Source organism: Neofelis nebulosa, chromosome 4, assembly GCF_028018385.1.
Source record: "Neofelis nebulosa isolate mNeoNeb1 chromosome 4, mNeoNeb1.pri, whole genome shotgun sequence".
NCBI lineage: Eukaryota > Metazoa > Chordata > Mammalia > Carnivora > Felidae > Neofelis > Neofelis nebulosa.
Genome location: NC_080785.1, coordinates 61,391,165 through 61,404,681, shown reverse-complemented (window position 1 = coordinate 61,404,681; position 13,517 = coordinate 61,391,165). Strand labels below are relative to the sequence as shown.

At 34.0% G+C, this 13,517-nt stretch overlaps 1 protein-coding gene across 6 annotated transcripts in view; it reads right to left on the bottom strand.

Moving 5' to 3' along the window:
- The window catches only part of AGMO (alkylglycerol monooxygenase), a 377,151-nt gene that overhangs the window by 158,555 nt on the left and 205,079 nt on the right, over window positions 1-13,517 (bottom strand). For all 6 annotated transcript variants that reach the window (XM_058724927.1, XM_058724926.1, XM_058724922.1 and 3 more), the window contains 4 exons: window positions 11,533-11,598; window positions 11,362-11,441; window positions 7,994-8,128; window positions 5,945-6,061 (listed from right to left, as the gene is read on the bottom strand). In XM_058724927.1, coding sequence (XP_058580910.1) covers window positions 5,945-6,061; window positions 7,994-8,128; window positions 11,362-11,441; window positions 11,533-11,598 — 398 coding nt within the window. The remainder of the gene's footprint in view (window positions 1-5,944; window positions 6,062-7,993; window positions 8,129-11,361; window positions 11,442-11,532; window positions 11,599-13,517) is intronic.

Sequence of the window (13,517 nt, the reverse complement as noted above, 5' to 3'; positions counted from 1 at the left end):
TCATAAAATACTCCTATGTCTCTATGTAAACAAACTCTTTTTTAAAACTTTGTTGTTTCGTCAAAAATGCTTTGATAATATTTTCTATGATTTTTTTTTCAAAGGACTTCAAAATGAAGATGTCTGGATTTTGTGATTCTAACAAGGTAGTACGCTTTTAGGAGTTTGTCTAAAAGGTGTCTGAGAAGAGCCACTAAAGTAATTATTTTGATTCAAAATGCTTCTCTTCCTAAACGTTGTTATAATGAGGTCAGAATCGCCTAATACTTAAACCTTTGTGACTTGTGATGTGAAGGCAGCAGACTGGGTTTGCTGGCACAGCTGCTAGTCTGCCTCACCCAATCTGTGACTGTGGGCTCCACCTTCTAGAAGCTGTAGAAATCCACAGAAAGTGCCAGTCGAGTCCAGTATACCAGACCATGCATGGGAGAAAACCATGGAGGTGAGAGAAGGATTAGTAGGGCTTGTAATATTAGAGCTTACTAAGGACTGGCAATAGTTCATGGCCAGGCTGGATAACCTCACTGGGCACTGGGTAGAGAAGACAGAAGGGTCTTGACTGAATATCGGTTAATCATTAATCCCAGGGTGAGCAACCTCAGAATGAAAGGTCACACAACAGTTGCTGGAAGTAGATCTATTTTGACACGATACCTTTCTTAGTTGTTCAGTAAAACTATTTGGGGGATCATTGAAACTACTCTAAATTATCAGTGTTTGCTTCAAGATCTCACTGAAATCTGTACACCAACTTTTGCTATACTTGTGATAGAAAACTCTTATTATTTTTTTCACTAAGAAATAAATGGAAATATAAGCTATATTTCTTTCAGTTATTCCCCAAAACACAAAAGAAAACAGGAAATGTTAAAGGATAGTCTCAGAAAGACAAATTTTCTTTTCATGAGGATTTCTTTTATTAAGAAAATATGACTCCTCAGAACTGTGTATTTAGACTTTGAGTTTCCAAAGTTGAGTTAAAATGTCTAATTTTTACACATTTTTCATAAATAAAACTAGGATCTTAATTCAAATTATAAGAAGCTTATGATTGGATTTATTATTAGTATTAAAGGAGCTACCTGATAGTGATCAAATTTTGGGGCAATACTAATAATATGAAGATATGTTCAATTTCATAGTTAATATTGCATTATTTAAGGTAAATTATGTTTTTAATGTGTGATTTCTCACTTAATTATAATCCAATTTAGTGTACAAAAATTATATTTTTCATTGGAACTCACAATGAGCACTTTTCTAAGTTCGTGAAGCTTATGTTCATCAGACAGGTAGTTTTTTAAAATATCCTTCCTTTAATACACACATATTACATTATTTCATAGCTTTCAGTTATAACTGATGCTCATTTTGGCTCACATTTCTTTTTTTCACATTACTTCAGTTACCACCTAAAAACTTTAGGAAATTAAATTAAATCTCAGTGGACTGCACTGGAAGAAGAAATTAGACACTGGATACTGACCTGAGAGATTTCATGTAAGACCTAAGCTAGATCTAATTTGTGCAAGTGACACTGTAATACAAGAGTACAATTAAATATATCGACTTTATTCAAAGAGTCTCTTAAAATATGTCAACATGAAAACTTTAGTTACAAAACTGTAGTCCCCATAATATTTTACAGAATACAGCATACAGGGGAATTCAAAACTAAAAAAATCTGTTTCCAAATTTATATTGGATATTCTCAGATGCCTCATTAACTTGAAATATATCATCAAATAATCTGTTAAAACCTATATGCAGTAACTTTATTACACATTCTATTATAAGACTGTTAAATATTCAAATTCTTTTGAGTGTGTCTATTATTTGAAAGGATAGCATTGCTTTTACAGTTTTACTTTGGAAACATGCTAGTGTGTCCGTATTTTCATTTCAAACGTGTATTCATGATATCACCCCATGAACTGGACCCTGGCAGCTAAGGAATTGATTTCCCAAGCATTACTAAACCAAAATCAACAGAGAAGTCTGTGGGTCATATCACTAAACTAAACACTATATATTTAAATGTATGCATTTCAAGTTTCAGCAAGAAAGGAATGTGCCTTTTACACCTTTGTGGTGGCCATCAAAATTGCTTTTTTGACTCCCAAAGTTATTTATACAGAACTTGCACACATAAAACAAGTAAGTATTTATCTACTCTGGTATACGCATAAACAGAAAAGGCTGTGGGACCACAGCAGGGCCCCCAATTACAAGTCAGCCACAACTTTTCTATGTGATTATTGGCTACAGTGAATCTGGAAAAAAAATATTGCTGTTGGATGTTAATGTCTTCATATGCTTTTAAACATCCCTGAGACGAGAATGGCACTACAGAATCTTGCAAATAAGCAACCTTTTTTTCCTAGTTGCACAGCATGTTTTTAGCAAAGAAAAACATGTGTGGGAAACAAGCAAATACACCTTTCAAAATTAATTTGTGTCAGGAATGAAGCTATTTCCAACTCTAATTTCAGTCTGAAAAGGATTTCAACACTTGGCATTTCTCTTTGTCAATATACCTATACGAGTTTCTGTTTTTTATGGCAGCAGAAAAATCTTGTGATGCCTTGCTATAAGTTGCATCTTTTAATATACACCGGGGCTAGCCTCATTTCTGCCCAGGAAGTACTCACTCATACATATACCCTGAAATCTCTTGGTGAATTTAAGAGTTTCTATTTAAAAATCAAAATGGATAAATTTATTTTTTAATTGTTTTCAATGTTTACTTATTTTTGAGAGACAGAGAGAGAGAGTGCAAGTGAGGGAGGGACAGAGACAAAAATTCTGTCAAGTGAGGGAGACAAAAATTCTGAAGCAGGCTCCAGGCTCCGAGCTGACAGCACAGAGCCTGAACCCAAGAACCTCAAGATCATGACCTGAGGCGAAGTCAGACCTTAACCGACTGAGCCACTCATGTGCCCTCAAAATGGGTAAATTCCTAATTGTGTTTCTATGAATTGGTATAATTTATTTTGGGATTTTGTTTAGTGCAACTAAAAAAAGTTCGATTAACACAAACTATGCTCGACAGTGATACATACATCAAGAGTTAGATATTTAGATGTGGATGATGTAGCTTTTCTTCTGGTTTCATTCAACCATGGAAAACTCTATGAATACATACATATTTCAGTAATTATTTAGGTAAAAAAACTAAGATAACAAAATGGAAACTAGAATTCATTGTTTTTTTTGTTATAATCAGTAAAGTCTATTAAATATTTTCCTGTAGGTTTTGAAAAGTCATTGTTTTTGTACAGAGAGTACATATGAACTTATCTATTGTCACTACTTGTAACAATGTTTGGTTATTAATTTTAAATGCAAAAAAACACAAACATGTATGAATGATACCAATTAGTAAATTCTTTCAATAATGATAAAAGGTAAAATGGGCCTTCCTTAATATATAATCTAGTAATGGCTATAATTACTTTTGGTAAATCTATTTTATTAGCAGAATACCCAGACACACACTATTGGATGCTCAGCCAGAAAATATCTGCCATTTCTTCTGTTCTAATACTATGCTGATTTTGTGCAGGTATAAGGAAGTAATGTGCTCAAGGGGAAAGTGAGCACTTTATCCCCAGGGAATAAATTATGCTTGGTATAATTCATTCATGGTTAATTCATGAGCTGGTATTAGTTATTGGTTCAGTGTGGACATGTGAATTAGTCTTGAATAATGAGACATGAAAGAATATTTGCTGGGAAATATTCTGGGGCTTTTTTTCCTCCTTCCTCAATAAAATGAAATTTACAAGATGTTCTAGAAGAAGTGAACTTGCTGCCTGTGAATACAGGATGCCTGAAGTTTCTGTAATTATCTTATGATGATGAAAGTCAAGCGAATTATAGAGAAGACTTTTTGGAAGCTCTACATGTTTGAACTGATGAACTAACAAATCCCAGGAACACTTGCCTCTAAATTTCCAGTTATATTTAAGACATATTTAATTGGATATTCTGTTTCTCAGAGCAGCAGATATCTAAAAGACACTCATGCCATAGACTATTTAAGTGAAGGTATCCTGCAAGAAAGTTTATATATTATCATGTATTTTATAAGTGTTTAAAGCACATTTTTTTTGAAAACCATTTTAAATCATATATTTATATTTATCAGTGAGAAGGATTTATAGATATCTAACATTTGTTACTTTTGTCTACTCAATTTTATTTCATTTTTCCTATATACTATCATCTAGTAAATTTTCTTTCAAGCCATTCTTTCTTCTTCACTGACCATGAGGATCCTGTGGAGTAGACCCTGTTCTCCCATTAATGGAATGATAACACTGACTGGTTCAGGGACAACCAGATGAACCAAACCATAACATCAGACTCCAACTTGTGTCCTTAATTTCTGCAGTTCTTTGTTTGGTGGCATTTAAAGCTAGAGCTGCTGGTAGCCATCTTGTCACCATGAAGGCTGAGTCTATAGGAGAATCTGCACTGAGAAAAGCACAGCTACAAAGAAAATGAGAAAGTTCCTGGTAACATTATTTGACTCATTGCATCAGCACTGCCTGAAGAAGAAATAGTCCGAACTCTTCTGTTATAGGAGTTAATAAATTTACCCTGGGTTGAGCATCTGTCACATACAACCAGTGAGTCCCACCTAACACACTCAATAACCTACTTCAAGTAGACTTCTTTCTTGTAATTCACTGTAGAAGATGTATGGAGTATTTGTAATTGTTCCAGTGGCATTACTATACTAGGAATAATAAAATGGTGTGTAATTATTAAGAATGATTCTGTAGGGTTTTATATTAAATTATTAAAAATAACCCTCTAGTGTACCCATTTTTTCCACATATATTATTTGATAATTTCTATTACATGTAGCATTTTAAAAACTGATATCTGTAAATAGCACAAATTTGTTCTTTGAAAAAAAGTAATTTATTTTTCTTGAATTCATGGTCTACTGATCCAATTTATATTCATTTAAAGTTTTTTCTGGATTTTTGCATCTTTTTTGGACTTTTCCACACTATTCTTTATGTATGAAGATAACTTGTCATGTTTTATTTTTATCTCATTGTCTTTTATCACTATATAATGTTTTTTTTTTTAAATAACGGATGACTCTATTAATACACTAACTTTCTCTTGATTTGGCTTCAAATTCTTAAATAGATCATTGACTTTCTCATATCTGTTATCACATCTTTGTGTTCTAGAAGTTTAATGTGATTATTAAATGTGCCTTATCATTTTGATAGTCTTGCTTTTTAGATTTTCATAATTTTAATTTCTTTTTAATTTCATCTTCTGTATCTTCAAACATACTAAATTTACTAAATTTATATTCTCCTTCAATTTCTAACATCTGTTATTTTTGAGAGTTGGGGTCTGTTGTTTGTTGTTTCTGCTAATGCTTTGTCATGATGGCTTGCTTTCTCCCAGAATGTTCCTGTCCTTTTTAACTGAGTTCATAATCAATGGAACTTTATCTGTGGGAATACTCTGACACTTGGGTTTAAAGGGATTGCTCCAAGCATGCTTTGAACATGGGTCTTTTAGACACATGAGACCTAATCTGAGAACACTTTAAATTAAACTCTTAGTTTAGGTTTATAAATTGATGGTTAGTATAAATCCCAGACCCATATCTGAATGAGAGTTGGTTTGTGGTTAAAAATTCTCAAGGAAGACTTTTTATTCTGCCTCCCCAAAGCCAAGTCAATATCAATAGCATATAATTTGATAGACAGTCTACACAAGAACATTTTGGGTATAACTAATTTATACTTAATAGTCTAGAAAAAAATAATTTACCTGTTTAAACAGGAGATAGTACCAACATTAAAGTAGAAATTACAGAAAATAATAGAGCACAACTATAAAATGGGGAGTTAATTTTCATTTTCAGATAAAGTGACAGATAATATTCTCACAAAATTTTACTTACAGCTTTATCTGCAAAGGTCTCTTCATAAAATGCTAGCATCAAAGCAAACTGTACAACTGCATATATCCTCAATAGATGAGACACCGATGATGAAAAGGGAACTTCTTTCCCGGTGACCTAGGAAGACAAGAAAGAAGCTTTATTTTGCTCCCTGGCTTATTCTACTCATTGACATTCACACCAAGTAAAGAGGAGATGTGTAAAAGAAAGGAAAAGCTTTGCTACTTTTTTTTTCCCAAAATTACTCACATTCTTTTTCATTTTGATAGAAAAACATAAAAGTTCAGAAACTTGTTTTTCATTTCAGAAGCATCATGATTATGATTTAGTCTACTTTATAACAAACTGGTATAATAATTGATTCAGCAACATGTACTGATGACAAATACAACTAAAATGAACATAAAAATATGAATACAGAAATATGTCTAGAATTATACATGAAAGTAAAGAAAAAGAAAAAAATGGAAGGTGATTTTTAGTAGTGGAGATAATCATGCCTGAAAGGGAAATATTACATTATTGGAAACAACTTTCCTAAATTATGGAGTTTCCAAAAAATACCACAACTCTACTTTTATAATGCAAATTTAGGCATAAATATGACTTCAGAGTATTCACTTTGGATTATCTATTGAAAAATAGAAAAAATAATAAATGGATCACAGCAAACTAAACTTTTTAGAGCTAAAATAAAGCAAATTATTTTCATCTATATCAGATTAGCTCATTGTTACGTAACTGATTTTGAACATAACTAAAAATATCTGGGAAATTTCAGCAAAGCAGCTTCCATAACTGGATGAAAAAACATCCTCATTTGGATCAAGAGTTTTAAAAAATAACAATATTAAAATAAAAAAAAGATATTTCCTTATAATATTGGCTAATTTTATACTTACAATTATCTTCGAAACCAACAATAGCTTACCCTTTCTGTTGCTTTCAGGTTACTATTAATGACAGTTATTTTAATAAGGAACCACAATATATATCCTGAAAGGTTGAAAAGAAAATCCTTTTTTTCATCTCTATAAGAATTCCAGATTGAAATTGAATTTTTCATTTGGTTTCCAGGGTTTTAAATCTCCACCTCACTTATTTTTGGGTTTTAATGTGATTTCTGAATTTAATGCTACTGCTGTACCTCAGAATGAATAAGGTTACGATCTAATCTAATAACCACATCATCTTGGTGTGGCTTTTGACCTTCCATTCTAGAGACTTCATTTATTTATTTTTTTTAATTTCAGTATAGTTGACACACAATGTGACAGTAGTTTCAGGTATACAACTTAGTGATGTGACAAATTCATACATTATGCTATGTTTGCTATAAGTATAGCTACCATCTATCCTGGTATACTGTTATTACAATATCATTGACTATATTCTTTATGCTGTGACTTTTATTCCTGTGACTTATTCATTCCATAACTGTAAGTCTGTACCTCCTACTCCCCTTCATTCATTGGCTGTGCCAATTTAAATTCCCACCAACAGGATACGGGGATTCTTTTTCTCCACATCTTCACCAGGACTTGTTATTTCTTGTCTTTTTGATTTTAGCCACTCTAACAAGAGTAAGGTGATATCTCATTGTGGTTTTGATTTGCATTTCCCTGATGATTAGTGGTGTTGACCATCTTTTCATTCTTTCATGAACAAAATGAAAGCTAGACTGAAGCATCTTTAAGGCTCCATCTCTAATGTTTTAGGATTCTGTGACCCAGTAACATACGTTTGTGTAGTTTTTGCACTACATAAAGCTTCTTTGCTATAGGTTTGAGTGGATCTGAAACCTAGCCTCTGCTGCCCTGCCTCTGAACCAGGCTCCCCAGTAAGAGGCAGTGTCATCCTGGGAGAAGGCCCTCCTCTTATCCACCCCTAGGTGGTACCTACTCAGTAAGTTATGCACCACAGGGCTGTATCTGCCGAAGGGAACATCTTTTTTTTCAGATCTTCATGAAGTCGACATACATATAGGCTGGCTGTCGACCTGACGATATGATACTAATCTTTACCATCACCAACATGAACTCTATTTACCTCTGGGATTTCTTCACTTAGTCCAAGTCTTGGTTTACCTGGACTCCATCCTGGTCCTTTAAATAGGACAGAAAACTTATTGAAGAATCCAGGTGTGGCCCAGAATGTAGTCCATATGTAAACTAAATGGTGGCACTAGAAGAACAAACATAGAGCTTATTTAAAAAAGGAAAAACTCATAACAAAAATATTAAGTACAACTAATCATACATTTTATTTTCTTTATTTACTGTTCAATGACATTTGTATATTTTTTTCTGTAATATACAGGTTATGTGTAATGTGGTTAATGTCGATTAATGTGCAGTTGCATTCCAAATTGTAATTCATTCTATTCATTCTGTGTCCTTTAAGTGTGTTCTTGTCAATATTTCTGAAGTGCCACAAAATTATAATTTTGAAGTTAAAGAAGAGGACAATTATTTAGAAAACAGCTCAATAGAAAAAAAAATGAGTTAACAGCTTTGCTTCCAATGGAATTAACCAGCACCTTGTGAACTCTACATCCGCATCTAATGATATTCTTTCTAGAGTCTTGCTAAATGGATATTAAAGTTGAACACAGAAACACACAAATATTAAAAATAGCCCTTTATTTGCTGTATTGAGTTATAGACAATCATATCATATTTAAGGAAACATATTCAAAGCCATTTCTGCATCTTTTAGCAGGAATCCACATTCTTTAAGTAACACATTTGACATGTGCAGTACTTAAAAGTATGCTCACGCATGAGAAGTACTCAGTAAATATCAGCAATTAGGGTAATTAGACATATATTCCATACATGTGATAATAATGCATCATAGCTTAAAAATAGTCCTAGAGGTTGTACATCAGCTACAGATGCTAGAAATGAGTTCTATTAGAAGTGAAGTAAAAAATTAATGTACAAAGAAGTTTTGGCTCTATGGGAATTTGTGGTCTCATTGGCATTTTCACTGTCTGTTAAAAAATTTAAACTGCTAGGATTATAAAACTGGTTTTAAAATTGCTTGAAACATTACAATAAGTAATGAAGCAATTAATGAACAATGTAGGGTTTAGTGGGGCAGATTTTAAAGTGAATAGAAACTCCAGATGGAAATTTACACTGGGGCTTAATAATAATAATAATAATAATAATAATAATAATAATGATAATAATACAAAACTTACTGTGCTTAGGAATTATAACATATATTAATATACTTATCTGATCTGTTATTTTGAAAACTGACAACATTTCATTGGTCTCATTGTAGACATAGCCATGAGAAATACACGGTGACTTTTTAAAATAAGGAGTACTTTCCCACTTATTTGCCTTCCAATGCCCTTAAAGTCCTGGACTCCAAATGAGAGCAAAGTGAATGTCCTATACCCAATATACAGGGGGGACAAATCTCTCTCCACCTAGTGGAGGTCATCCTCTGTTGCTTTTGATACGTCTGAGGGAAAGGTGAGAAATTTAGCTGAATATAAAGGAATACCAGCGAAAGTAAGTATACGTTTTTGTAGGTTCAAGAACTCCTATTTCACTCAACGTTGGCACTATGACATTTTTGACAATGTGAGAGTCTAGAAGCCTAAGTCTTGTACACAGTTTTGATAAGGAAGTTTTTATATGAGGACAGAGGCCTGGGGAACTGAACCTGACACAGATTCAGCATCAGCTCATAAAAAGTCTAATCATCTGATTTTTGTTTCCCCCAAATCCTGTCATCTAACTCCTTGTGCTGCTAGTGTTGTGCGGTTTTCAGCCTCTCATCTGTCTCAGCGATGATCCCCTTGCCCTCATCAGGAGTGTATGCTCCCATATCCTTGCTACTTAAGGATCAGAAGGAAACAACAGGTTCTGCAGCTCCTGAGAGCTTGTTAGATATACAGAATCTTGGACACACCTCAGAGCCAGTGAACAGAATCTGGGCTAAATTTAGTAAGATTCTTGCATGATTCATATGCACATGAAGTTTCAAAGGCTCCTTTCCAGAGGACAAAGGCCAAGCTTTTAATGTCCTTATTACAGAGATAAGACTACACCAAGTGAAAAGGTAGTTCTCAATGTATTACTTTTAAATTAATTTCAATTCTATAAAGTTTATTAAGAAAGTACTCTGAAATATTTGCTAATATTCTCCTGAGGATATAACTTTAGGAATGCCCAACACAGAGAGAGGGAAAGACAGAGAGACAGAGCTGGCCTATAGTTGAGAAGGAAGAAAATGAATAATCAGCTTTTCTCACTTGATAAAAACACCATTCATTTGAAAAGTGGAGGCAATCTGTGACGGCCTTTTCTATGAAGAGGCAGTACAGTGTAAAAGTTAAATTGAGTTAAGCAAGTCTTGGGCTTGGCCTGCAACACTCCTTGGTTATGTCTGAATCTGACAAGCTGTGTATGGCTGGTTGAATTATTTAAATCCTGGGAAATTCAGCCTCACCCACTAAAAAACGAGGATTAAAAGTATCTCTATGTCATAAGGTTTGAGTAAGAGTTTCATTAAATATGCATGCTGAGCTGCTAGCAATATCCTGTACATAGTAAAAGCTCAAGAAATGTCCATTTATTTTGTTATTTTAACTTCCTTAAAAACTTTTAAGAAATAGGATCAGAGAGCAGACCTGACAGGAACCTGTAATTACCGCCCTTCCCAAATGCTATAATCCCAGTTCTATGTACAGAGCTGTCACTGCCTGACCTCTTCAGCTTCTCAAGCATTCTTATCTTTTTCTCATTTGCTAGTCCCTAACCCCAGGAGTGTTTGTGGTGCTCTGTTGCTGACGGATCGGAGCTTCACAGACATTCCTCATTTCTCTAGTGCCAGCCATTGAGATCAGTGAACAACCAATACCACATGTCTAACAGAAAACTGGTCTGGGGCTACAAGTCTTAGCAGGTGAGGTAATGTGCAGACCTAACCAACTCGTAATAGCTCCTGACATTTAGGTCCAAGTAGAATAGGGCAAAGGCCTCATGTTGAATTTCTAACCAGAGTCATGCGGCCTTGAAGCAAATATTTTTCTTACTGTGGTATCAGCCTTTATAATGCATTTACTACTGTTCCTTCTGAATCCATGAATATATTTCAGGTCTATTCTGAGAAAGAATATGTTTGCTTGAAGGGCTATTTTTGAAAAAAATTCTCTGTAGTAGGTATATTTAAAAGTTCTTAAAATGAGTTGTTTTCAAACACATTTTGCCCAAGTTAATTCAAGATTTTGCTTGAGTGTCAGAGTTACTTCTGGCTTCTTTTATGGTTAAAAAAAAATTTCTTTTCAGGATAGTGTGAGGTACTTTCACCTTTCAACAACTGATCTTTATTTTAGCTATAAAATTTGTGAAAGGATATAACCAATTCAGAAATAATAAAATCAATTACATTACCTGCACCATGAATGGTTCAAATGTATTAATGGGATGTGTTAGACCATATACAACTTTTTCATTTTCTGCCTCGAATGTCCCTGGAAGATAAACATTAAGGATATGATCTTTGACTTTCTATGAGCTTAGGAGGTAAGTTAATATTTTTATGTTCACATATATTTTACTTACCAAAAATTCTATCCCATATAATAAGAACGCCAGCATAATTTTTGTCAATGCAATAACGGTTTCTGCCTATGACACACAATATTAAAAGAAAAAAAAAGGTTTTGAAAAATGAAGTCATACTTTTGAAACATCTTATTGTATTTTAGAACCCATTCACAAAATTAAGACTTATGCAACAAAATGATTTTCCTAAGAATCTCTTTTCACTGACAACATCAGATTATTTGCTAAGTAAATTGCTTTTATTTTATTTTTTTCCTATTGAGTTAATTTTACCAAAATGACCAGAGAATTCCTTAAAACTACATATATTTGGAATTTCCCCAGATTTCTTTTTCAGAGAGTGAGAGAGAGAGAGAAAAAGAGAGAGAGAAACAATGTGTGTGTGCATACAGGGGAGGGGCAGGGGAGAGGGAGAGAGAGAATCTCGAGCAGGCTCCATACCCAGTGCCAAGTAGGATGCGGTCCTCGATCCCATAATTTTTTAAAAAATGTTTTTGCCCTTAATTTTCCAGTTGTTTAGAAATCTGGCATAATTCTGAGTAATTTTACTTTTTAAAATTTTACTTTTTACTATCAAAGAGTAGTGTGTCTGGTGGCTCAGTCAGTTAAGCTCCCAACTTCAGCTAAGGTCATCATTAAACTGTTCATGAGTTCAAGCCCTGTATCAGGCTCTGTGCTGACAGCTCAGAGCCTGGAACCTGCTTCAGATTCTGTGTCTCCCTCTCTCTCTGCCCCCTCCCCACTCCCGCATGCATAGTCTCTCTCTCTCTTAAAAATAATCATTAAAATTTTTTTAAAAAAGACTATCAAAGAGTAATAATTAAAAATTAAGTGGCCCAGAAAAAGGCAATAGGGAATAAGATAAATAATATATGTGTATTCGCATTTGGTTGATTTTTTTAATTTTGAAATGAGTTGCTATCTCTACCTCTTCTCTCTGAATCTTTTCCAGGAAAAAAAATTCTACTTAGACTGAGACTTTACTATTTATTTTAATCATGAAAGATATAAGTGAAAATTAAATTACCCTTAATTATTTTTATTAACTATTAACTCAAAACATATATATTTTTCTTCCAAAGTATTCAAATTATAATTTAAAATGAAATAGTTGGGCATTGTTTCTTTAATAATAAAAAATGCTTAAATATGTACCCCCGTATTCACATAAGTATAAATCAAAGGAAAAATATTAACCTATCAAGCCACTGCTCCAACAAATTCAACTGTCCTCATGTGTCATTTCTTTGTATGCCTTCTATACACGTTAATATATGTTTGAAAGTGAAGACACACAGGACAACCTCTCCAGTCCAAAAGTAGTGTGGGTCTGGCTACACAAACGCACAACCCATTGCTATATATGGGCTAAACAGTGGTTCTTAGTTGGAGGAGAGAACATCTTGCTTCTCAGGGGACATGTGGAAATGTCTGGAGAATTTGTTGAGAGTCACAACTGGGAGGGGATATTATCTGCACTTAGTATGCAGAAACCAAAATCCTACAATACAAAGGGTAGCCCCATTCCTAACCTCCCACCTCCAAGTGAAGAACTATCTGGCCCAAAACATTAATAATGCTGAGGGTAAGAGGTGCCTCGGTGGCTCAGCTGGTTAAGTGACCAACTTTGGCTCAGGTCATGATCTTGCAGTTCCTGGGTTGGAGCCCCACATAGGGCTCTTGCTGACAAAGCCTGAAGCCTGGTTTGGATTCTGTGTCTCCCCCTCTCTCTCCTCCTCCCCTACTCAAGCTGTCTTTCTCAAAAATAAAGAAACATTAAAAAAAAATAATAACACTGAGGGTAAGAGATGCAAACATAAAACAACAGGAGTGGGAATGTGCTCCAAAGCTAAACAGAGAACACTAGCAACTATTTCTTCTTCAGTATGGATTTATTCTTCTCCACTCCTTATGTTTCCTTTACTGTGAAGGGAGCCCCAAGAGTATAACACCCTTAGTCTCTCCAGCTTCTCACTAACAAT